The sequence below is a fragment of the Crocuta crocuta genome, unplaced genomic scaffold (assembly GCF_008692635.1).
Source record: "Crocuta crocuta isolate KB4526 unplaced genomic scaffold, BGI_CrCroc_1.0 scaffold236, whole genome shotgun sequence".
NCBI lineage: Eukaryota > Metazoa > Chordata > Mammalia > Carnivora > Hyaenidae > Crocuta > Crocuta crocuta.
The window spans coordinates 483,991-508,261 of NW_027530998.1; the positions used below are offsets into that span (position 1 = coordinate 483,991).

At 34.9% G+C, this 24,271-nt stretch overlaps 1 protein-coding gene across 2 annotated transcripts in view; it reads right to left on the reverse strand.

The window, feature by feature from the left end:
• CNOT6L (CCR4-NOT transcription complex subunit 6 like) overlaps positions 1–24,271 on the reverse strand; it is a 115,922-nt gene that overhangs the window by 71,944 nt on the left and 19,707 nt on the right. For both annotated transcript variants that reach the window (XM_077770545.1, XM_077770546.1), the window contains exon 2: positions 2,200–2,321. In XM_077770545.1, coding sequence (XP_077626671.1) covers positions 2,200–2,321 — 122 coding nt within the window. The remainder of the gene's footprint in view (positions 1–2,199; positions 2,322–24,271) is intronic.

The window sequence follows — 24,271 nt, forward strand, 5'->3', positions numbered from 1 at the left end:
TTTAATCAGGTGGTTCTCAACCAGGGGCAATTTTAATTTTATTCCCCAAGAGACTTTGGCAACCTGGAGACATTCTTTGTTGGCAAAACTAGGAGAGTGCTACTGGCATCTGGGTAGAGGCCAGGAATACTGCTAAACACTAGACCATATAACTCGAACTAATATATCAATGTGTGTTAACTATACTTCATTTAAAAAATTATGATTTATGTAAATTATAGTACCTAAGATGTCCATTGATATGTATTACAATGTTTTATCCCATGAGTGTTTTAATTGAATTGTTTATAAAATGGTAATATCTCATGTTAATATTCATATGTATTTAAACTTAATATATACTTAATACATTAATACATTAATATTAACTTACATTTAAGCATATATGCGGGAAACTACCATATTAAGGATCCAAACTGCTGGAAAACTATCTGTATTATCAAAATTCCAATATCATGGGGCACCTGGGTGGCTCAGTCAGTTAAGTATCTGACTTCAGCTAAGGTCATGATCCCGCAGTTCCTGAATTTAAGGCCCACGTGAGACTCTGTGTTGACAGCTTGGAGCCTGTGTCTCCCTCTCTCTCTGCCTCTCCCCCACTCACGCTCTCTCTCTCTCAAAAATAAATAATAAAAAAATCAAAATTCCAATATCATGTCTACAATGAAATTAAAATTAATGTTCTTTAAGAAAGAGAGAGAGAGAGGGGCGCCTGCGTGGCTCAGTCAGTTAAGCGTCCGACTTTGGCTCAGGTCATGATCTCACGGTTCGTGGGTTCGAGCCCCGCGTCGGACTCTATGCTGACAGCTAGCTCAGAGCCTGGAGCATGTTTCAGATTCTGTACCTCCCTCTCTCTCTGACCCTCCCCTGTCACGCTCTCTCTCTCTCAGAAATAAATAAGACATTAAAAAAAAAAAATTAAAAAAAAAAGAGAGAGAGAGAGAGAGAAAGAGAGAGAGACAGAGGAGTGCTACTGGCATGTATTGAGTAAAGACCAGGAATACTACTAAACCACCTACAGTGCACACAACAGCTCCCAATCATAAAGAACTGTCTGGCCCTAAATGTTAGCAGTGCCAAACTGAGAAACCCTGGGTTAGCCCAGTAGGATCTGCTCATATTCATTCTTCTGATTACCAATCATCTATCCACCTGGTTACCTTTCAGCTAAATGTACAGGTACTTCTTGCTATTAACACTATAACGTGGGTTTGATGCTTCCAAATGAAAGTCTACGATGGGGGACGTGGGGGGGAAGATCGCATTCTACATTATTATCTGTACTGTACCAATTCATAAACAAAAAACAGTAATTATATTCTATTTTTAATAAATGTTTAACTTTATAATAATTTTAGATTTGCAGAAAACCTAACAAGAAAATACAGAGTTCCTGTATACCTCTCATCCAGTTTCCCATAATATTATCTTCTTATATTATCATGATACATTTGTCAAAACTAGGAAACTAATATTAGTACAGTACTTTTGTACATTATTGGTACTTTACTAATTTATAGATTTTATTTGGATCTCACCAGTTTTTCCATCTTTTTGTTATGAGACTTAATTCAAGACACCATTCTGCAGTTAGTCATCATGTCTCCCTAATCTCTTCCAGTCTGTGACAGTTTCTCAGTCTTTCCTAGTCTTTCATGACCGTGACAATTTGAGGATTACTAGGTTAGGTATTTTGCAGTTTGAGATCGTCTGATTTTTTCTCACTAGTACACAAGGGCTGTAGGTGTTTAGGAATCATATTCTATCTGAACAAATCCTAAACATGAAAGGTAATGTAACATAGTTATTGTTATTTGTTGAAATCAACAGCTTCTAAGTTTCCTACTATGCCAACACTGGGATAATAGGAAAATGGCAAAGATTTCAATTGGCAAAAATAATTATTCTGCAACAGCCAAAACTAAATCTATTATATCAAAGAGCCTGGTTTACTCAGAAACTAAACTCCCAATGTCCTCAATTCCAGCTGCCAACTCTAGCTCAAGGTATTATTTCAAAAGAAAGAACAGGAAAAAGACATTTAGTCACAGGTAAATTAAACATGAGTGCCTCAGAATCTTGTATGTTCTCAATTAGTTCATCTAATTATAAATGTACAACACAGAAATAAACGTAAAACTCAACTCTTGCTCATTATTGCTATTATATTTAGGATTAAAAACTTCAGATTCCACTCACCCGAGATTTCTAATTCTGCCCAGTGAGATTTTTTCCCATTGGCTACCTCCTCTGCTGACATGATGGTATAAATTCTGCGAGGATCTGGAGGATCATATTTTTCCTTTGGCATCCCTATTAGTCTGTTAAAAAAAAAAAAAGAATAATCAACAATTACTACAGTCTTATAGAAAAAACAAAAACGGTGTGTAAGTTCTCTTTTCCATTCCCCTTGCCAGCCTACTAAGTCATTTTATACTCGAAATTCTCACTAGAAGAAAACATGTCTGCAGTATGTTACACTCTTGTAAGAACTCAGTAACAGATGTATAAGTGAAGATGCAAACAAGCAAAGACATTGGATTTCACATTGAACTTTGTAGTTGCTTCCTGAACATCCATTCCAACCCTTCTTCTTTTAGCTGTCTTGCTTTCCTAAACAGACAGACCCTACACCAGTTTTCTGAATGGACTTTGACTAGTCTAAGAATATCAGAGTAATCCTGTCCTCCCTGGCCTCAGTGATAGTCTAATATCTTGTATTATATCAATCATCACATGACACCCCTCTTGTCACAGAGATTAGCTCAGATGTATCTAATAACCATGAAGCTTAAGACCCATTCTATTCTTATGGAAAGAACAGGCTTCTCTATCCTAATCATAGAAGAGGAAAAATATAGCCCAGATTGCTACTGGCAACCACCCAATGATTTTAAAGGAAGCCAACCAAAGAAGTCAGAGAGTCTAGAAAATAGACAAAGCCAGAGTCTTCACCAAATCATACCTGCAGGGCTCCCAAACACTGGGCTTTTTGAATATACAAGCCAATATACTTTGCTTATTGTTTAAACTAGTTTAGGTTGTATTCTTTTTATTACTTGCAGTCAAAAGCATCCTACAGAATGGATATTATCTTAGTACAAGCCAGTCTTGGTTTAATCTGTTGTTCTTAGGTAACATCATTCCTTTTTACTCTCAAAAGTATCCAATTTGGAATGATGAGTTAAATGGCCACGTAACTGAAACTAGTATTATTATATAGTCTTTTTCATGTAACTGCCAAAATAATCACTGACTGATCATGAATAATAACTAGATATAAAAATCCTCAAGTGTGCAATGTATGAAGCATATGATAAATGGCCCTACAAGTAACCATTCAAAGGGTCCAATACAAGAGTTACTGCTTAGTAGTTGGCAGAAAATAAAATCCAGTTCAGATATAGCAGTAATAGCAAATGACAAAGTCCTGGGCCTAATTAAAATCCTACATACTATCTGTAAATTGTCTCATTTTTTAAAAATATCTGGTTCTTTGCTCATTATTTCTCAAACACACACACCCCCAAAACCAAGTGTCTAACTCAGAGTGTTTCCAACTTTAGAATTTATAATTCAAAGTAATTTACTTTCACATTGTCTGAAATTTGATACACACAGAGAATAAAAATTAGTGGTATTCTATGTTTCAAAAAAAAATCAAACCTAGTTTATAAGAATAGGATTAAAATCTCCTACACCATAATCTACTCCTATTTCTGAAGGTAAAATAGTCACTTTCCTCTTTACTAAAAGGGGTAAAGAGAAAGTTTTCCAGATTTATTAATGTTTTAATAGTAGTTTGCTTCCAGGTTTCCAGGTGAAGCCCTTCCTTCTGCTTTAATCTTATCATACAATTTGGTTAATACTGACCCTTTTATTTCCCATACATATCTCAGGATCTTCATATAGCACAAAGAATATAATCATTTTCCTTAGGGAAAAAACTTGATGATTTCTACCACATTTGGCCCATGAAAAATACTTCAAAAAATAAAATTTAGGTAACAAGGTTTTCAGAATTTCTACTGTGCACAAGGAATCTATACCTCTGTGAGTACTTCTGCATACTAATATGAAAATTTACAAAAACGCAAGATTAAGGAAAGCCAAAACAAAGAGATCCGAATCCAATGACATGCTACAAATCCATGAACTACACTGAGGACAGGTAAAAAATTAAAGACTGCAAAATATGCAAAAACAAATGTTTCATTAATTCTAATTCATCTTCATAAAATATAGACATCAATTTAATATGGTTTTTAATCATGGTTCCCACTGGATGGTTATGTTCCTTAAGGGGACTATGAGATATTTCTGTGTGGGGGCATTATCATTTTTATACTGCTATATGGTTCCTTCCACATAGTAGGCCCTTAATATGTATTTGTGGAATGAACATATGCTTTGCGATACTGAAATATGCCACCTTCCTCCTACTTTTTCTATCTCACAGCCAATTTTCAGTCAATGCTTTTCTAAAAATTATTCCCAGGAAATGGTAATTAATCCACATGTTCAATTCTCCTAAATAGTTTTAAAAATCCAGATAGGTCAATAATTGCCATCTCTTCTGGCTCTCTAATTCTAATCTTAAAATCAGCTACTCTATAACACTATTTTTTCTTTTTTTTAATTTTCACAAGTTTCCACCTTCCTAAATCCACTAAAATTTATAAAATCTGTTCCTGCAAAACAAATCCATGAAATGTTTACAGTGTTTATATGTAAAACCAAAGTAATACTAATATTGCCATATTAGGAGTCAGAGATCTCTTCCAGATTTGATTAGGAAGCCAATGAAAATACAAGTCACTTAATTCAAAATGAATATAGATTTGGATATCTGATTAAAGCAGTAACATTTTACATTTGGGTTAATTAACAAGCAATTTAGTAGAGGCTATCGTTGTGATCACTACTGTCTCAAACATCAGGTTTTCAAAAATGCTACGAAAGACTTAAAGAATTCAAATTTGGGAAGTTGGTAGTATTGAAGCCTCTTATTCAGCTTTATTTTTTCCCTTTCAGTTCCTCAGCATCAACTTTGCACATTGGAGACATACCACAAAAACCTATTTTAAAATAAAATATAAAATATTAATTCAAATGTATTTAACTCTTTAAATGCGACACTGATAGCATGGTTTCTAACAGTCTCACATACAGGTCATTCAAAGGCTTGAATACTGAGTGATGAATACTTTTTATCTAAAAAATAGAAATGTTTTATTTTGGAAAGCCTAACAGCTAATTCCTTTCCCTATCTTCTTTTTCAAATTGGTCATACAGGCAGGTTTTTGAATTGGTTTTTCCATGAGTTTCTAATTTTTACTACATCTTACATCAGTTCCCAAAGGATCCTCCCATTACATCAACCTAATTTATACCGGGCATCCTGATCTTGTAAGAGTACAATAAAAGCCCCTTTGGCAACACAATCTATCTAACTTTTCAGTCTTCGACCCCATTTCAACACTATTAAAAATACTCCACATAGCTCCCCAAATGCTAACTACATAAACTTGCTTAAACCTGCCACTCATTTTCCATTCATTCAATCTTAGCATAGCACCTACATAACCTTCCCATATCCTAGTGCAAAATTTCTGAGAGTCCTGGCCAAAGAACCAAATTACGTCCTATTTCTTACTTCCTACATGAAGTATCCTAAAAGTAAACTAGTTTTAATCTCCACCACTGACGGCTGATTAATCACTACCACATAGCGAAGATTTTCATTAGTTTCTCAGTCTTCTGTTCTATAGGACAAACCTCACATAAACTTATAAAATATGAACTTCACAGAATATGTACTCCAATTTTTTTCAATTACAAGCAATATTATTATACATAACACTAGAGCTACTTTGCCCTAGAAAATTTTTTGATGTTTTTTTAAAAATGTTTGTTTGTTTTTGAGAGAGAGAGAGAGAGAGTGGGAGAGTGGGAGAGGGGCAAAAAGAGAGGGAGAGACAGAATCCAAAGCAGCCTCCAGGCTCTGAGCTGTCAGCACAGGGTTAAATGCAGGGCTTGAACTCAGAAACCATGAGATCATGACCTGAGCCAAAGCTGGACATTTAACCAACTGAGCCACCCTGGTGCCCCTGCCCTAGAAAAATGTTAAATGAAGTTTCCAAAACAACAAATGAAATGCAACATACCTATATATAATGCTATTTCAATTAATAGCGTATTACAAAATATCTATGAAATACACCAAAATACACTATTACTAAGAATCCCAAATCTCAGATTTTATATCTGAGGCCAATAAAATAACACAAATTAACTGCTCCCTACTCCCAAGCAAAAACAAAACAAAATTTAATATGAGTCAAATCAGAGCAAACTATTTAAGGTTAGAACTGGACTTCTGTTGGGGCACCTGGGTGACTTAGTCGGTTAAGCGTCCGACTTTCGCTGAGGTCACCATCTCGCGGTTCGTGGGTTCGGGCCCCGTGTCGGGCTCTGTGCTGACTGCCAGCTCAGAGCTGAGTCACAGACTGAAACAGGTCTGTGACTCCCTCTCTCTCTGACCTTCCCCTGCTCATGCTGTCTCTCTCTCTCTCTCCTAGAAATAAATAAAACATTAAAAAAAAAAAAAAGAACTGGACTTCTGTTAAAAGGTGGTCATCTGGAGGAACTTATATAAAAAAAAAGAGCAGCCTGTACAGTACATATAAAGATGCAAGTACTTATGGTGTTAAACCAAAGCTTCCCTTTCACATCCTGTCTAAATTTAAGGTCATTTTATCAAGTTTATAGCTCAGCACAATTACTATTACTTAGAACTCAGTCTAAGAAAGAATGCTACAACCACCAAAAAAATGTTTCATAATGAATCAGAGACTTCTAACTCCATCCTAAAATAAAAATCATTAGACATGCATTTATTTCCATACAAATATTAAATGGTCATCTCAACTGTAGTTTGCAAAGCAATCCCTTGGCAGAAATACAGATGCTGGCAGACTTCCCAAAGTTAGAGGAAGACAAAATTAGGCCCACACTAGATATTTCTGCTTAAATTTTAGAGCAAGATGTCTACGATTTATTGTATTTTACACATTCTCAGGTAAATCTGTCTTACATTGGCATTTATTCCCAAAGGTTATGAAACACATTATTTGTTATTTACTGAATACTCACCTAACTAATTATCAATCCTTCCCATCTGGTCGTAAGCATTAAGGCCATTTTCCTTTCTGAGAAAATAAATCTAAGTTCACCTTTTTTTTAATAACGCAAAATAATCCTTGTGCTGCAGCATTTAAGTTTCTATTTCCTCATCAATATCTAACTATACAGAACTCTTACTCATTATAATTGCTGTATAAAATGTATACCTTCCCTGAATGGGCTCACCAGGTGATACTAAAAAAACAGTGCCTAGCAAATCACACTGCACAGAGCAGGATCATACTGATAAAGACTGATGACACTCAAGAGCTTAAAAGATACCCTAAGATAATGATTTCATTAGCATTTCCCACTATACAGCTATACCAATGGCCTCTCTGGTGGCATTTATCTGCAGTTAACATATTTAGTTAAAGTCCACATATGATAATAATGCAAACATTCAAAAAGAATCGAAAAGTTTGGGACACCTGAGCGGCTCAGTTGGTGGAGCACCCGACTTCTGATTTCCGGGCCGTAAGTTCAAGCCCCACTTTTGATCTCAGAGTTATGAGTTCAAGCCCCACACTGGGCATGGAGCCTACTCAAAAAGAACCCCAAAGTTTTCATGACTATCTCTCACTCTAAACAAAACACAAAACACTAAACAAAACAAAGCAAAACCCATGTTTTATGATGGTAAAGTAATTTTATTAAAAAAAATAACCTCAGGTTTTTGGAATTTTATGTTTCTGACCAGTTTAACATTTTATTCAAATACTGGAGGCCTATGTATTACACCAAGCACTAGGACTTCCACAGTAAACAAGATAACCAACATTCTTGCCTTCATGCAGCTTACACCATTTTCATACCACTGCTTTAATAATAAAGTTATAGAATAGTTTACTTCCAAATAATGCTATAAAGAATTTGGCACTTCTTGTTACTATCTTCCTCCCCCCCTTATCAAGTAGTTGCACTGCTCCCTCTTGTCACTATTCTGAAGGAGTACAGCAACTAAAGGGAAAATAAAACATTCTTATCACAAAGGAGGAGGGTAATGAAGAGGACACTTAAAAAACGTTGGGTTTGAACTGCTTAGGTCTACTTATAAGCAGATTTTTATACTACTGAAAATGTATTTTCTCTTACAATTTTCTTAATCATTCTTTTCTCTAGCTTACTTTATTATAAAAATACAATATAACATATATATGTATATGTAACATGCAAAGTATGTGTTAATTGACTGTTTGTTATCAGTAAGGCTTCCAGTCAACAGTAGGCCATTACTGAATTTTCAAATGCATGGGGGGAGGGGCGGAGTTGGCCTTCCTAACCTCCAAATTGTTCAAGGGCCAACTGTAATAGGTAATGCATAGAATAGTCAAGGACAAGTAGAGATAGTACAGTTCACGGGACAAGAAAGGCAAGTTTCTGTTTTCATGTTTTTTTTTAAAGAAATACAGGGAAGCATTTACATTTTTTTAAAGTTTATTTATTTTTGAGAGAGAGAGAAAGCATAAGTGAGGGAGGAGCAGAGAGAAAGAATCCCAAGCAGGCTCCACACTGTCAGCACGGAGCTCAAACACACAAACTGTGAGGTCATGAGCTGAGCAGAAATCAGATGCTTAACCAACTGAGCCATCGAGGCTCCCCCAAGTTTTAATATTGGGGAATGGACCAAAGATAACGAGGTTAAACATTTATCAGTACATTTAATTTAAAGTGATAGCTAAATACTCTTCTAACCCGTGACATTATTCTATGATCCTTACTGAGAAACCAAATAATTAGATAATAGTAACAAGGATTCTTTTGGTCTTTAGAAATACTTGGACTCAGGGTGCCTGGCTGGCTCAATCAGAAGAGCATGCTACTCTTCATGGTAGGGTCATGAGTTCAAGCCCCATACTTGGTGTAGAGATTACTAAAAAACTAAAAATATTTCAATTCAATGTGTCTTCTTTCTAGTCCGTTCTACTTCAAATCCCACCCAAACTAGTTACCTACCCAAACAAAATGCATAGGCATACATGACAATAAAGTCCCTGGATGAAAATGAGATATCATAATGATAACTATTCTTCTTTCTAAAGGTAATCCAAAGATAGCTTTATGTTAATCCACAATGATAACTAAAGGAAGCTTCTAACTCTATAATGGAGTAAGTCTATAAGTAGCATAGTATACTTGTCAGCTAAAAAAAGTACTATGAGGAGGGAAAACAGAAGAATCAGAATAGAACACATTCTATTTTCTGCACATTTGAAATTTTCTGTAGTATGTGGAATAATGGAACACACCGACAGCAACATAAAAACATAAATACTGAAAGGAAAATGGAGACCTGGGATTATAAATCTACCAATCACTTCAAAATAATTAGACAAATTTCATTTTATTTCGTCAGTAACTTATCTGGACAACAAAAGCTTTAGATTCTTCACCTATAATTCCAAATTAGGTCTTAGTCTCTACCTATCGATCACTATGCTTTAATGCTTCTTGCATTTATTTATTGCCTCTCACTTATCTAAAGATATCGAACACAATCTAATTATCCTGCAGACAATGGGAGATAACAGATCAAAATTTTCACATCAATTTTTCCAGGATTATGATTTCTTCCCCCTACTCCTTTTTATCCTTCCACTTTTTTTGTGTAGCTTGTGTTTTCTATTTCCTCTGATATATACTTTTTCATTTCTTTCAACGAATGTCCAATTCCTATCCACCCTTCATGGTTTAAGTCATTTTTCACCTCTTCAGAATATTTCCCCATGTAAAAATCAATAAGCAAATTCTCAAATTTATATACAGGAATCTAGAACAGCCAAAATACTTTTGAAAAAAAAAATATATATATACAATATATACAAAATATATATAAACAATATATAAACTTGGGTGCACCCACTATCTAATGTCAAGACTTACTATAAAGATATAGCAATCCAGACAGTTTTGTATGGATGAAAGGATAGACACAAAGAGTTCAAAGGAACAGAACTAAGAAACTAGAAATGAAACCACATGGCCAATAGATTTTCCACAAATGTGCAGATTTTTAAAAATATGCTACTAGAACAATTGGACAACTACATGCAAAAAATAAATAGGCATTAATCTACACCTTATACCACAAACAAACTTCAAGGATCATAAATTTAAGTGTAAAAGCAAAAACCACAAAACTTATACAAGAAAATAAAGAAAAATCTTTATGACCTTGGATTAGGCAAATATTTCTTAGATAAAACACACGAAGTATGATACATCAGAAAAATACTGATAAACTGAATTATCATGAAAATTTTAAACTTCGCCTCTTTTAAAAATGAATGCAAAGACATACCCAGGACTGAGAATAAATATTTCTTTTTTTTTTTTTAAATTTTTTTTTAATGTTTTATTTATTTCTAGGAGAGAGAGAGACAGCGTGAGCAGGGGAGGGTCAGAGAGAGAGGGAGTCACAGACTGAAACAGGCTGCAGGCTCGGAGCTGGCAGTCAGCACAGAGCCCGACGCGGGGCTCGAACCCACGAACCGCGAGATCATGACCCAAGCGAAAATCGGATGCTCAACCGACTAAGCCACCCAGGCACCCCGAGAATAAATATTTCTAAACACAAATCTGAAAAAGCACTCCAGAATATATAAGAAACTCTCAAAACAAAATCACAAGAAAAACAACTTAATAAAAACATTGGCAAAAGATTTCAACAGGCATTTCACCAAAGACACACAAATACAAAATAAGCAATGAAAAATGCTCAACTGTAAGCATTTGGGAGATCCAACTTCAAATGACAATGAGATATCACTACACACTGACAATACCTAGGGCCAACAAGGATGCCACACACACATACCTGTCTTGGTGTGTATGTTTATATATACATAAACACATATTCATTTATATTTATATATATACACACACATATACATACATACACCCAAACATACCCTCATATTTCACTATGGAAGGCAAAACAGTACCGCCACTTTGGAGTAGTTTGGTTGTTTCTCACCAAGTTAAACATACTTTTACACAACCTGCAATTTCATCCCTAGCAAAATAAATATTTATGTTCTCACAAAAAACTGTACATAAATGTTTGCAGCAACTTTATTCATAAGCCCCCAAACTTGAAAAAAACTCAAATGATCTTCAACTGACAATCAGATAAACAGTGATACAGTCATACAATGAAATACTACTCAGTTATAAAAAGGATCAAACTAATGATAAACACGAGTGAATGTCAAATGCATTATGCTAAATTAAAAGTATCATTACAAACTCACATGTACCTCACCATAATAAAGGCCATATGACAAGCCCACAGCAAATATACTTAATGGTAAAAGCCGGAAGCTTTTTCTCTATGATCAGAGATGCCCACTCTTGCACTTTTGTTCAACATGGATAGCACTGAAGTCATAACCAGACCAATTAGGCAAGAAAAATAAAAGGTATCCAAACTAAAAGAAGTAAAACTGTTTGCAGATGACATTATATATAAAAAACCCTGAAGACTCCACCAAAAAACTGTCAAACTAATAAATTCAGTGAGTTGCAAGACACAAAATACACAAGTTTCATTTCTGACTTAATAAAGTATCAGAGAAATTAAGAAAACAATCCCATTTACAACTACATCAAAAGGAATAAAATACCTAGGAATGAATTTAACTAAGGAGATGAAAAATCAGTACAACGATCACTGTACAACATTGATGAAAATACTGAAGATGACAAAAGAAATGGAAAGATAGTCTATGCTCATGGATTGGAAGAATTAATATTGCTAAAACGTCCATACTATCCAGATTCAATATAATCCCTATTAAAATTCCAACAGCATTTTCCCAGAGAAATAAAACAGGTAATTCTAAAATCCGTATAGAACCACAAGATCCTGAATAGCCAGGGCAATTCTGAAAAAGAAGAATAAAGCTGGAGGCACCATGATCTTTGATTCTGAACTATATTACAAAGCCATTAGTAATCAACATAGTATGGTACTGGCATAAAAAGATATATAAAGCAATACAACAGAATATAGCCCAGAAATAAACTCACATATATGATCAATTAATTTACAACAAAGGAGCCAAGAATATACAATGGGAAAACTGTGTTGGCAAAACTAAATAGTCATGTGTAAAAAAATGAAACTGGACCTGCATCTTACACTGTATTAAAAAATCAACTCAAAATGGCTTAAGGAATTGAACATAAGACTTGAAACCATTAAATTCCTGGAAGCTCCTTGACACAGTCTTAGGCCCAATTTTTGGATTTGACACCACAATCAAAGGCAACAAAAAACAAAGATGTGGGACTACATCAAACTAAAATCCTGCTTAGTAAAGAAAACCAACAAAATGAAAAGACACCCTATAGAATGGGAGAAAATATTTGCAAATCATGTATCTGATAAGGAATTAATATCCAAAATATATGTAAAGAACCCATACAGCTCAACAGGTAAAACAATCCAGTTAAAAAAGGGTAGGAGATCTGAACAGATATTTTCCCAAGAAACATCAACAGATATATGACAAGGGGCTCAACATCACTAAATCAGGGAAATGCAAATCAAAACTACAACTACAGCTCTCATAAAAAAGATAAGAGATAACAAGTGTTGGCAAGGATGCAAAGAAAAGGAGGCCCTGTGTACTGCTGGTAGAAATGTAAACTGATGCAGCCACTATACAAAACAATATATATGCTCTCCAAAAAATTAAAAATAGGACTACTACATGATCCAGCAGTTTCACTTCTCGGTATGTATCCAAAGAAGCAAAATCACTATCTCAAAGGTATCTGCATCTCCATGTTCAGTGGAGCATTATTTATAATAGCCAAAATCTACAAACAACCTTTATGTCTACTGGCAGATGAGTGAATGAAGAAGATGTGGGAGTGAAGAAAATGTGGTAAAATACACACATGCACACGCACACACATACATGCACACACAGTGAAATAGGATTCAGCCATAAAAAAGAAAATCTCATTTGCAACAACATGGATGTATTTTAAAGGCATTATGCTAAGTGAAATAAGTCAGGCAAAGACTGTATGATCTTACACATGTAATCTTTAAAAAATGAATTTATAGACACAGAACAGACTGAGAGGCAAAATGAGTAAAGGGGGTCGGAAGGTACAACCTTAAGTTAAAAAAAAAAAGAAGTCCTGGGGATTACGTACAACATGGTAGCTAGAATTAATACTGTATTATATACAGGCGCCTGGGTGGCTCAGGTGATTAAGCATCAGGTCATGATCTCACAAGCTCCTGAGTTCGAGTGCCATGTCGGGCTCTTTGTTGACAGCTCAGAGCCTGGAGCCTGCTTCAGATTCTGTGTCTCCCTCTTTCTCTGCTCCTCCTCTATGCACCCACTCTCTCAAAAATAAACATTTAAAAAAAGTTTAAATACTGTACTACATATGTTAATGTTGCTACAAGAGTAGATCTTTAGAGGCACCTAGCTAGACCAATCAATAGAGCATAAGACTCTTGAGCCTGGGATTAGGAGTACGAGCCCCATGTTGGGCATGGATCCTATTTTAAAAAAGAAGATAGAGAGTAGATTTTTAAAGTTATCACAAGAAAAAAAACCCCATCTAATTGTGTGTGGTGATGGATGTTAACCAGACCTACTGCTGTATTCGTTTCATAATATATATATACATAAAAATCATTATGCCATACAACTAAAACTAGCATAATGTTAAATGTCAATTGTATCTCAACTCATTCAGGACTATGTATTGTATGAATCCATTTATAGGACATTCCAGAATAATCAAAACTAATGGTACAGAAAACTAGTAAGTGGCTGCCAGGGGCTAGGGATGGAAAGTGAGTAGACTGAAAAAAGGAATAAAGGAAATTTTTTGTTATGTGAACTAGACATACTGATTAATTTATAATTACTCATAATATTGCCATCAGAAATACACTCAGGAAATAGAGTATTTAAGCTTTCCTGTCTCTTGGTAAAACAGAAGTTGGGGGAAAAACTGCTTTACCATCCAAAAACTACTAAGAGTTAAAAAGGAAAATAAGCTAACAGAATGTATGATTCCCCTATTTGTAACTTCTCCTCAGGGCATTTATGTTACCCTAAAAATAGCATCAATTGACTAGCAAGTAAAATCACACAAATTAAATCCCTAGCATTTTGCAGAGTCTTGGTAACTTAATATCAAACAGTCACAATAAGTCAACTTTATTATTGACTAATAAATGCCAATAGAGCTTCTGTGGCCTGCGCTATTTGAAAGTAAAATCCTTCCCTCCCTTCCTCCACCCCACCACCCCCGCCGTCCCAAATACGCACAAGAGAGGGGGATTATACGCAGTTCAGGGTTGCTAAAAATTATCATGCTAAGTATGGAGAGATGGTGTTGTAAAGGAGGGCAAAGGAAAGATCATGGAAAGTTCAAACTTCTGTTTTGCTTTCCTGACTCTTTCCTAAAGATCGTTTTCCTAATATAAATCTGTCAGCCATAAGAGAGTCTAATAATAAATATGATACTATCAATCTTGGTTGCCTCCTTGTTTCATTCCTTTTTACTTTCTTCTGCTCAGTAGCATTTCTTCTAGTCACACTTCCAAGTAGGCCCAAGGTATTCTACAGAGTCAGATGTCACATTCTTAAAAGAAATTATAAATGCATTAACAGCTGTGTACTTATATGAAATATAAAAAATACTGTCACTTCCCATGATCAAAAAGAATGAAATCTTGCCATCTGCAACAATGCGGATGGAACTAGAATGTATTATGCTAAGTGAAATAAATCAAAGACAAGTCAGATGAACACAGGGGAAGGGAAGGAAAAATAAGATAAAAACAGAGGGAGGCAAACCATAAGAGACTCTTAAATACAAAGAACAAACTGAGGTGTTGGGGGGGGTGTGGACTAAATGGGTGATGGGCATTAAGGACAGCACTTGTTTGGATGAACACTGGGTGTTATATGTAAGTGATGAATCACTAAATTCTATTCCTGAAACGATTATTACACAATACATTAACTAACTTGGATTTAAATAAAATATAAAAGTAAATAAAAAATATTATCACTTCCCAGCATAAAAACAAACTATAGCACGGCACTGATTGCCATCACATTTAACCCAAGCTTTCCAACATACACAATTATAATTACTAATGAAGAGATCCAATAAGTTTAAGATCCAATCTAAAATTTGTACTCCTAGTCTTCGTTGAAATTGAGCAAATCCACTTAAACTATCTCTAAATTCAGAATTCTTAGGGTCAGCAACTAGCCTAGCTTCTAGCTCTAAAATAAATCCCTTCTAGGGGTGCCTAGGTGGCTTAGTTAGTTAAGCATCTAACTCTTGGTTTTGGCTCTGGTTGTGATCTCATGGTTTGTGAGGTCAAGCCCTGTGAGCGCAGAGCCTGCTTGGGATTCTCTCTCTCCTCTCTCTGCCTTTCCCCTGCTTGCGCATTCTGTCTCTCTCAAAATAAATACATTTTTTAAAGTTTAAAATAAATCCCTTCTATCATATTTTGAAAAACATGTGAAATACAAATATGAGATACATGAAATACATATAAGGTAGAAATCTAGACTTGATTATTTCATCTGAAAGAATGAATTTATACCTCAGAATAAATGCAACAAACTCCCAAATTTATGCTTCTGAGAGTTAACTTAAAATTCCTCCTCAGTGATACTTGGCTATAGTTTTAGAAATGTTTCTAAACTTGGCCATCCCAAATTTTTATTCAAAAATTTCATTAACACAAATTAAATGAAAAACACTATAGTTTAATGTATACATAAATGGCTACATTGAAAGTATCATACAATGTCTAAATTAACACTTATTCAATGAAAGACACTAATTTAATCATTACACATGGATACTCAAATACAGCAAGGAAAAGAGCTATAGCATTTAAATTCCATAAAACTAATATAGACAAATGAATTACCTTAAGGGAAAAAAAAATCCTAAAATTCAGTTTCTTCATGATTCTCTTTGAAAAGGGGATTAGAGTGTAAGAAATATATCAAATAATAAAGCCCTATATTCTTAGGAGACAGTTCTGAAATAAACAATAAGAAAGGACTCTCCAGTGATGGTTATGAAGTGATGCCATCATTCTAGAACGGTGGCAAAAATATGTATAATAGTAACTAAGAAGCTATATATTCTTTACAATGTTAGTATAATCAACTTTAACCAAGTTTTTTTTTAATATTTATTTTTGAGATAGAGAGAAAAAACATGAGTGGGGGAAGGGCAGAGGGAGAGGGAGACAGAATCCCAAGCTGTCTCCTCACTGTCAGTGCAGAGCCTGACGTAGGGGTTCAAATTCACAAACTGTGAGATTTTATGACCTGGCTGAAATCAAGAGACAGATGCTTAACTGCCTGAGCCACCTAGGTACCCCAACTTTAAATTGTTGTTAATCCTTGCTTTGAAGATCAGAATAATCTAGGGAAGATATCAGCAAAAGACACGAATAGACACTTTTCCATAGAAGACATCCAGATGGCTAACAGACACATGGAAAAAATGCTCAACATCACACATCATCAGGGAAATATAAATTAAAACCACAATGAGATACCACCTCACACCAGTCAGAATGGCTAACATTAACAACTCAGGCAACAACAGATGTTGGTGAGGGCGTGGAGAAAGAGGATCTCTTTTGCTCTGCTGGTGGGAATGCAAACTGGTGCAGCCACTCTGAACAACAGTATGGAGGGTCCTCAAAAAATTAAAAATAGAACCACCCTACAACCCAGCAATTGCACTACTAGGTATTTATCCAAGGGATACAGGTGTGCTGTTTCAAAGGGACACATGCACCTCAATCTTTATAGCAGTGCTACCAACATGTGTGTACACACACAAACACAAACACACACACACACACACACACATGAATATTACTTGGCAATCAAAAAGAAAGAAATCTTGACATTTGCAGCTATGTGGATAGAACCAGAGGGCATTATGCTAAGCAAAATTAGCCAGTCAGAGAAAGACGAGTATCATGTCTTCACTCAACATGCGGAATTTAAGATACAAAACAGATGAAAAGAAGGGAAGGGAAGCAAAAATAATATAAAAACTGGGAGGGGGGAAAAACATAAGAGGCTCTTAAATACAGAGAACTGAGGGTTGCTGGAGGGGTTGTGGGTGGGGGTAAGGGGCATTAGTGAGGACACTAGTTAGATTAAGCACTGGGTGTTATAAGTAGGGGATGAATCATTGGAATCTACTCCTGAAATCATCATAGCACTATATGCTAACTAACTTGGATATAAATTAAATAATAATAATTTTTTAAAAAGATAAGAACTAGCCTCTAATAAAACCTGTAACTTTTATATTGGTAACAGCCTATTATAAGCTTCCTTTGACAACTACCTTAAAATTCTATTAATTACTTAAACATATAGGACTATTTAAATTATTTAAATGACAGTTTTTCAAAGTTACATAAATTATAAAATACTACAGAAATAAAGTTTACCCAAAATCTATCAGTTGGTTCTAATATGCCGAGCATCTGTGACAATCTACATTTCCACAATAAATAATGTCAAATAAAAACACTATGTTAGATCAGTAATAGTGTGGATATTTACTTTTTTGTAGCCTAACCAGAAAATCAGTAATCTATATTTAGTAAAAAAGCGATCGCTCTAAAAACCAGAACAATCTATTCTCCACTTGTATATGGGCACTAATTCAATTTTTTTAAGTTGTTGAACATTTATGTATGTGGGAAAGCATTCAAGATGTGTTGCTAACTGAAAACAAAAACTGATTACATATACCATAATCTCATCTTTGTAACAAAACAACCTGTATATACAAAATGTGTACCAACTTAAATGAAAAGGTAGGAAAGGACAGCATTGGGGATAATTTTTATTTTTCTTATTTAGCTATATTCTCTAACTTTACTATGTTGACAACATATTATAATAGAAAGGACTTTTTATTAATAAACTTTATTTTTTAGAGAAGTTTTAGGTTGACAGCAAAACTGAGCAGAAAATACAGACTTTCCATATATTCCTTGTCCCCATACAGTACCTCCTCCACTATCAACATTTACCACCAGAGTGGTACATCTGTCACACTCAACAAATCTTTACAACACATCACCACCCAAAGTTCATAGTTTATAATAGAGTTCACTCTTGCTATTTTACGCCCTATGGGCTTTGACCTATTGTAAGTATCTACCATTGTAGCACCATACAGAATAATTTCACCGTCCTAAAAATCCTCTGTGCTCTGCCTATTCAACTCCCTCCTCTCTAACCCCTGGCAACCACTGATCCTTTAACTAGATCCACTGTTTTGCCCTTTCCAGAAATGTTATACAGTTGGGAATCACACATTATACATTCTTATCAGACTGGTTTCTTTCACTTAGTAATATGCATTTCAGTTTCCTCCATGGATTCCCATGGCTTGATAGCTCTTTTCTTTTTAGCAGTGAATAACATTTCATTACCTGAATGTGCCAGAGTTTATTTATCCTATCCACTCACCTACTAAAGGACATCTTGGTTGCCTCCAAGTTGTGGCAATTATGAATAAAGCTGCCATATCCATCTGCATGCAAGCTTTTGGGTGGACATAAGTTTTTCAGTTCATTTGCGTAATACCTAATGAGCCTGACCTCTAGCTGGATCATACTGTAAGACTATGTTTAGTTCTATAAGAGACTGCCAGTCTTCTAAAGTGACTGTCCCATTTTGCACTCCAACCACCACTGGAGGAGCTCCTGTTGTTCCACATCTTCTCCAGCATTTGGTGCTGCAAATGGCTTGTGGCCATTCTAATATGTATGTAATATTTCGTTATTATTTTTAATTAAAAACTAAAAAGGCATCTGACATATATTTAAAGATACATGTGAAACTAGCACATTTTTAATAATGTTTGATAGGTGTGTGTGTGTGTGTGTGTGTCTGTCTGTCTGTCTGTCTGTCTCAGTCAGTTAAGCGCCCAACTCTTGATTTCAGCTCAGGTCATGATCTCAGTTTGTGGGAGCCCAGCACTGGGCTCTGTGTGGACAGTGTGGAGCCTGTTTAGGATTCTCTCTCCCTCTCACTACCCCTCCCCCTCTCGTGCCCGTGCATGCTCCCTCTCTCTCAAAAAAATAAACTTACAAAAAACTGACATAATTCTAATAATCTAGCATGTTATCAATACTGACAAAGTTATATATTACCTTCAGACACCTGCAAAATATGAAGATAAATAACAATTTTATACTCTAAAAATTACAAAGGTGAATAAAAGAATTCTACCCAAGAAAGGTAATTTTAAAAAAAACCTTAGATTCAGGAAATTAATGAGCCATGTAAAGAGATTACTGTCCATTTAAACATCCACATTTTCCCTGATCAAAGGCAGTGTATTTAAGCATTTTTGTGAAAAATGTATAGTTACTAACAGCCTAAAACCATAGAAGTAATACTATGGCATATAATTTCTCTAACGTTTATTCATCTGTTGCATTTACATTTTCCTGAAGCTTTTCCATATTTTGGTTAAGGGAATTAACCTGATTTTCCTTGAGCATAATTTAAGCTATGAATGAAGGATATTTTTTAATCTATAAATCACTCACATACAACAGTATTTTGAAAAACATGTTGATATAACAAACTATAGGAAATGCTCATGTTTTTAGAGATTCAAAACCATATTCTTCTCAGAATATAGACACACATCTGAAATATAAACACTATATCTAAAAACATGTTTTAAAAACATACTACAAATAATACTCCACATTGTATTTATTCTTCAGTTGTTCATTTATTTTAATTCAAATAAAATATCCTTTCATTTTTCTTTTTTGAAGAGCCTAAAGTTCACTTATAAATGCCCGTGAAGACAACAGTCTACCTCCAAGCAATGATTTTCTTTCTTGAGGTTGAAAATATTTGTTTCCCCAACCACCTCTGAGCACACCATAAGTAAAATCAGTGTGTGCTTCCCTGTCTCTCCTTCTTGAAACCAAAGTGTAATGAGCAAAACCTTGAGGCCTGGGTGTTATTCATTGAAAATGTCCCTAGATGCCTAAATCCATAAATCCATGGCTTCTATACAGGCAAGAAAGAATTTTTTTTAAGCCATCAGTTTGAGCTGTCATCAACTGACCAATCTAGTAGGCCCAACTAAATCTGCATAAAACTTATGGTAGTCTAAAAAATAAATACTGATTAATACAACTGTCATGACTCCAAGAAATACTAAAATAACAAACCACAGTCTCATACATAGCACACACTGAAATCCTCTCTAAAAATGTGGTTCTTAACCAGCTGTGGTTTTGTTCATTAAGGGATATCTGTCAGTGTCTGGAGAAATTTTTTGGTTTTCACAACCTGGGGGATTTGGCGGTAATGGCACCTAATAAGTAGAGGTCATGGGTGCTGCTAAACATGAGCAGTCTCTTTGCTAATAATGGTTGTCTACTACTGCAAGCATGTTTCCTTAATTTTTTGTGCTATCTATAACAGCCTCAGAGCATATTAAAGTTGAAGCTGGGCACTTGCTGTGATGAGTAGAGTGTTGTATGTAAGTGATGAGCTACTGAAATTCTACACTTGAAATTAGTTATTACACTGTATGTTACCTAATAAATTTAAATAAAAACTTGAAAAAAAATAAATTGCATACTTGAAGCTATATTAAACTCTATACTACCTAACTGGAATTTAAATTTTAAAAAAATGTGTAGTGTAAAATGTTTATTTTTTAATTTGCAGAGATTTACTTCATTCTCAAGTACATAAATGATTTTGTAATGGCACATGAAAAAAATTAGCTGGACTATTAATATTTCCTCACTCTCCTGGACAATCAGCAAATTAAACTCTATTTGTAGCATGTGCCTATTTCTGTGGTGCATATACCCCCATGTGCATTTGTGGTACAAAATTTCCATATTTTGAAAGGCAGATTTCAAGCTGTCAACAGGATGCCCAGTAACCTATCATTGCATTGTATTTCAGAAGGAAATAACCTTAAAATTATTATTAGTAGTAAAATAAGTAGGAAATTATGAGTTTTCAGTATTTCTAATATGGTTTAATTCTGTTACGTAAATTACTTGTTAATAGGTTGGATTCAATAACTGGCTTGCAAAATTCCTGAAAAATTAACAACAAAATAATAATGACTGATTTTTTCAAACCAGCCCAACCCAACTCTACCATACCACTAAATATATTAAATCCTGACTTCCCTCTTCTTTGGATGCTCAGTTCCTTGGAGTCAATTCTGCTTCCCTAAAAAATTCTAATTAAGTATCCAACTTGCTCTGTGTTCTAGTAGCAAAACTTAACTTACTTCTACTCCATCTCCAAGAAGGTTCATTCATTAAGTGGTAAGACACAGGAACTGTTCTTTATGAGAATGTGCACATCCTATTATATGAGAACAGAATTAAAATTTCAGAAATAGAAGGAAACAGATCATCATCTGTGGTCCAGTGGTTCTCAAACCTGGATAGCCTTTAAGGAAGAAACAGTATGATTCTATATAAGCTCTTCCATAAAACTGAGGTGAATGTTATCTAATATCAAAAGCAGATAGCACATGAAATGTTTTTTTAAATTTTAGCAAATCAAATATAGTAATATATAAAAAGGATGATACATCATACCAAGCAGTGCTTATCTCAGGAATACAAGGGCTAACATTCAAAAAGATCAATACAATCCACCTATATTCAGATTAAAAAGCATTTGGAAAAACCCAACTACTATTCCTATTTAAGCACAAAGAACTTTCATTTAAAAAATAAAAGGGAATATAGTCAGCTTGATAAATGGCATCTATTAAAAAGCTACAGATAACATCATGCTTCATAGTTAAGTTCTAAATGCTCTCCTGCCAACATCAGGAGTAAGACAAAGATGTCTCCTCTAACTTCTGTTCACCTTTGTACTGAATGTTATAGCCCACACAATGACAAGAAAAAGATACAACAGGCACTAAGATTCGAAGAAGGAATTAAACACATCTTTGGTCTCAGACAACATGACTGTGTATACATAGAAAATGCTACAGAATCTACAAAAAAGATACTAGAATTAGTAATTTTGGCAAGGTTGCAGGATACAAGATAGAATTACTCCCCAAATTCTATTTCTAGATACAAGTAACAAGAAATCAGAAGATGAAATTTTTTTTAATATTTATAATTACATCAAAAATTATACAATACTTGAGGAACGGTTGCCTGAGCGGGTGGCTCAGTTAAGTGTCTGACTTCAGTTCAGGTCATGATCTCACAGTTCATGGGTTCAAGCCCAGTGTTGGGCTGAAAGCTTGGAGCCTGGAGCCTGCTTCAGATTCTGTGTCTCCCTCTCTCTCAGGAATCGTGCTCTGTCTTTCTCTCTCTCTCTCAAAAATAAACAAACATTAAAAAATGTTTTAAATAATAATTTTTAAAAAGTATACAATACTTGAAAAAAGATATGCAAACATAGCATAATGTATAAAGTTGGTAAATCACTAGGCTGTACACCTGAAGCTAATGTAACATTGTATGTCAATTGTACTCAAATTAAAAAAAAAAGGATGTGCAAAACTTGGACATTGAAAACTACAACACATTGCTAACAGAAATTAAAGAGCTAAATAAATGGAGATATACATTATCTTCATAGAAGATTCAACGCTATTAAGATTTAATTCTCCCCAAATTGATCTACAGATTCAATGTAATTTCAATCAAATCCCAGTAGGTAGTTTTTCTAGAAATTGACAAGCTCAGGGGTCCCTGGGTGGCTCAGTCAGTTAGACATCTGACTTCAGTTCAGGTCATGATCTCGTGGTTTCTGGGTTTGTGTCCTGTGTCAGGCTCTGTGCTGACAGCTCAAGACAGAGCCTGGAGCCTGCTTGGGATTCTGTGTTTCCCTCCTTCTCTGCCCCTCTCCCACTTGTGCTCTGTCTCTGTCTCTTAAAAATGAATGTTTAAAAAAATAAAAAAATAAAAATTGACAAGCTCATTCTAAAATTTACATGGAGGAGTATCTGGGTGGTTCAGTCATGATCTCACAGTATATGGGTTCCAGCCCTGTGTGGGGTTCTATGCTGACAGCCTGGAGCCTAAAGCCTACTTCAGATTCTCTGTCTCCCTTTCTCTCTGCCCCTCCGCTGTTCACACTGTGTGTGTGTGTGTGTGTGTGTGTGTGTGTGTGTTTCTCTCTCAAAAAAAAAAAAAAATTCCAAAAAATTTTTGGAATGGGTGGCTGGCTCATTCGGTTCAGTATCTGACTTCAGCTCAGGTCATGATTTTGTGGTTCTTGAGTTCAAGCCCCACATGGGGCTCTGTGCTGACAGCTCAGAGTCTGGAGCCTGCTTCAGATTCTGTGTCTCCCCCTCTGTTTGCCCGTCCCCTGCTCATTTTCTGTCCCTATCTCTTAAAAATAAATAATGTTAAAAAAATTTTTTTAATTTATAAAATTGACATAGAACTACAAAGGACCTAGAACAAAACAACTTTGTAAAGGAAAAATAAAATTAGAAACTTACACTACCTGATCTCAAGAGTTATTACAAAGCTATGGTAATCATGGCAATGAATTATTAGCATAAGGATAAACAGATCAATTTGTGAAGAAAGAATCTAGAAGTAAATTCATACATATAAGGTCAATTAATTTTCAAAATAGGTGCCAATACAATTCTAAATGGAAAGGATAATCTTTAATAGTGCTGGGGCAATCAGACTGTCGTATTCAAACAAATAAGCCTCGACATTTACCTCACACCACATTCAAAAATTAACTCAAAATAAGTAACAATTATTATTTTACATGTATTATTAACTCACTAGTAATCACAACTGTTCTAGATTGTAGGAGTTTTCGTTATCTCTATTTTAGAGAAACAAGAAGTAAGTAAAAGTAAAAGCTAAAATTATAATCTAGAAGAAAACACAGGTGAAAATCTTAGTGATCGTAAGTCTGGCAGCGATTTCTTTTTTTTTTTTTTTGATGTTTATTTTTCAGAGAGAGAGAGAGAGAGAGAGAACACGAGCAGGGGAGGGGCAGAGAGAGAGAGGGAGACATAGATTCGGAAG